At 39.3% G+C, this 1,644-nt stretch overlaps 1 protein-coding gene across 1 annotated transcript in view; it reads left to right on the top strand.

The window, feature by feature from the left end:
• Window positions 1-1,644, top strand: part of LOC106532171 (probable palmitoyltransferase ZDHHC1) — a gene marked incomplete in the record, with an annotated part of 12,173 nt that overhangs the window by 5,603 nt on the left and 4,926 nt on the right. The window contains 2 exon segments of the mRNA XM_014028185.1: window positions 52-166; window positions 1,165-1,249. Coding sequence (XP_013883639.1) covers window positions 52-166; window positions 1,165-1,249 — 200 coding nt within the window.

Raw genomic sequence — 1,644 nt, 5'->3', positions numbered from 1 at the left:
GTGTGTGTGTGTGTGTGTGTGTGTGTGTGTGTGTGTGTGTGTGTGTTTCAGTTTCCTGCCTAACAACAAAGTGAGGGGTGTGTCCAGTCCTGTCATGGAGGAAGAGGCTCCGCCCACTGTTTCTGCAGAGCTGAAAACAGTAACGCACACAAACCGAGACACACAGGTAAACACAACATTTCTGTCAAACTTGTGAAGTTTAGGTTTCACTGAGTAAATTGGTGACTGAGGTGGATTTTCTGAAATAATGGTGGGCTCAATAATTAAACAAGTCAATTGTGTTTTGTTTATTAAAAGGGAAATAAAGGAAGAGAATAACAGGATTAGATGCTACAACTGACCTCAGGTCCAACAGAACCAAGTGGCTCTAACAGAACATATAATCCTGTCACAAATGATTTGTACAGACTCTGACCACCAGCCAATCAGACACTCTGAAGCTGAACATGTGCCCCCACATTACCCACAGGTGATGTCACAGACGTGCCGTATGACCCACCCGTCAAAATAAAACATTATTATTGYAAGCAGTCACGATGTTTTTGGATTCACAAGTGTTAAATATTTCTTTGCAATTAACACAAATGTACCAAAGCTTCTCTCAATAACATAATGTGTATTTTTTTTCCTTTTAAAATATTAATTAGTGGATATTGATTGAGGTAGGTTGGTGTGTGGGTGTGTAGGTGTGTAGGTGGTTGTGTTACTGAAAATTTGCAGCAGTTTTCATCACACAAGGACAACAGCAACAACCAGATATTAATACATAAATAATAATGTTACTATTAAAACCAAAAAATACATTAATAGTAAAACATAACTGTAGATAGTGCATAATAATACATAGAACTGTACATTTAGTATTTTTAGACTATAAATATGAAATATTTTACTGTATTTAAGGACTCAGAGCTTTTAGTTGGTTTTGACATGTAGGTAATTAGTTATAAAACAGAGCAATCAACAAAACATTACATTTGAGTGAATAAATTAAAGAGCAGCAGTTGCCAAAAAGAAAGCTTGCTTCAGTTGTTTTTAAATAAAAAAACGTATTAATGTTTTATAAAGTGTTCACAAACTCCTGAACAAGTGTTAGTAAAGCACTGAACTGAGGTGATGAGCCGAGGCAGCTCCAGTCTGTTTCCTCTTCCTGATTTTCTGCAGAGGAAGAAGAAAAAGAAAAGAAAGGTGCGGAGCGTTCCTGCAGAGTTGACCAGAGAGCGCTGCCTGACTGGAGCCCCGCCCCCAGGTACATCCTCACCTTTCTTCTGTCCACCTGAGGCTTTTTGTTGGATCGATGTCACTACTGTGAGCTCTGAGAGGCATTGGACCTGAGACATGATCCAGTTCAGCATTTCTGTGATTTGTACATTAAAACGTGTCCCTTTAAACTCCACTGACCTGCAGACTGACTCCAGTCAGACCACAATCACATTTAAGCAGCTCAGATACAAAATACTTATGAGAGTCCTTCCCAGGATCCTCTTCTCCTGAAATATTAAAATAAGTTGTGTATTGTGTGGTTCTTCTCTCTGCTCAAACATGATGCAGAGAGATGAGGAGTTTGTTGGACTGTGACTCAGCCTGGAACTGAAAATATGGATGGAGGACAACAGAGCTGCTTCATGGAAGAACAACCTCAGC

Source organism: Austrofundulus limnaeus, unplaced genomic scaffold, assembly GCF_001266775.1.
Source record: "Austrofundulus limnaeus strain Quisiro unplaced genomic scaffold, Austrofundulus_limnaeus-1.0 Scaffold724, whole genome shotgun sequence".
In the NCBI taxonomy this organism is placed as follows: domain Eukaryota; kingdom Metazoa; phylum Chordata; class Actinopteri; order Cyprinodontiformes; family Rivulidae; genus Austrofundulus; species Austrofundulus limnaeus.
The sequence above is the reverse complement of the archived record's forward strand: the minus strand, read 5'-3'. Positions and strand labels throughout refer to the sequence as shown.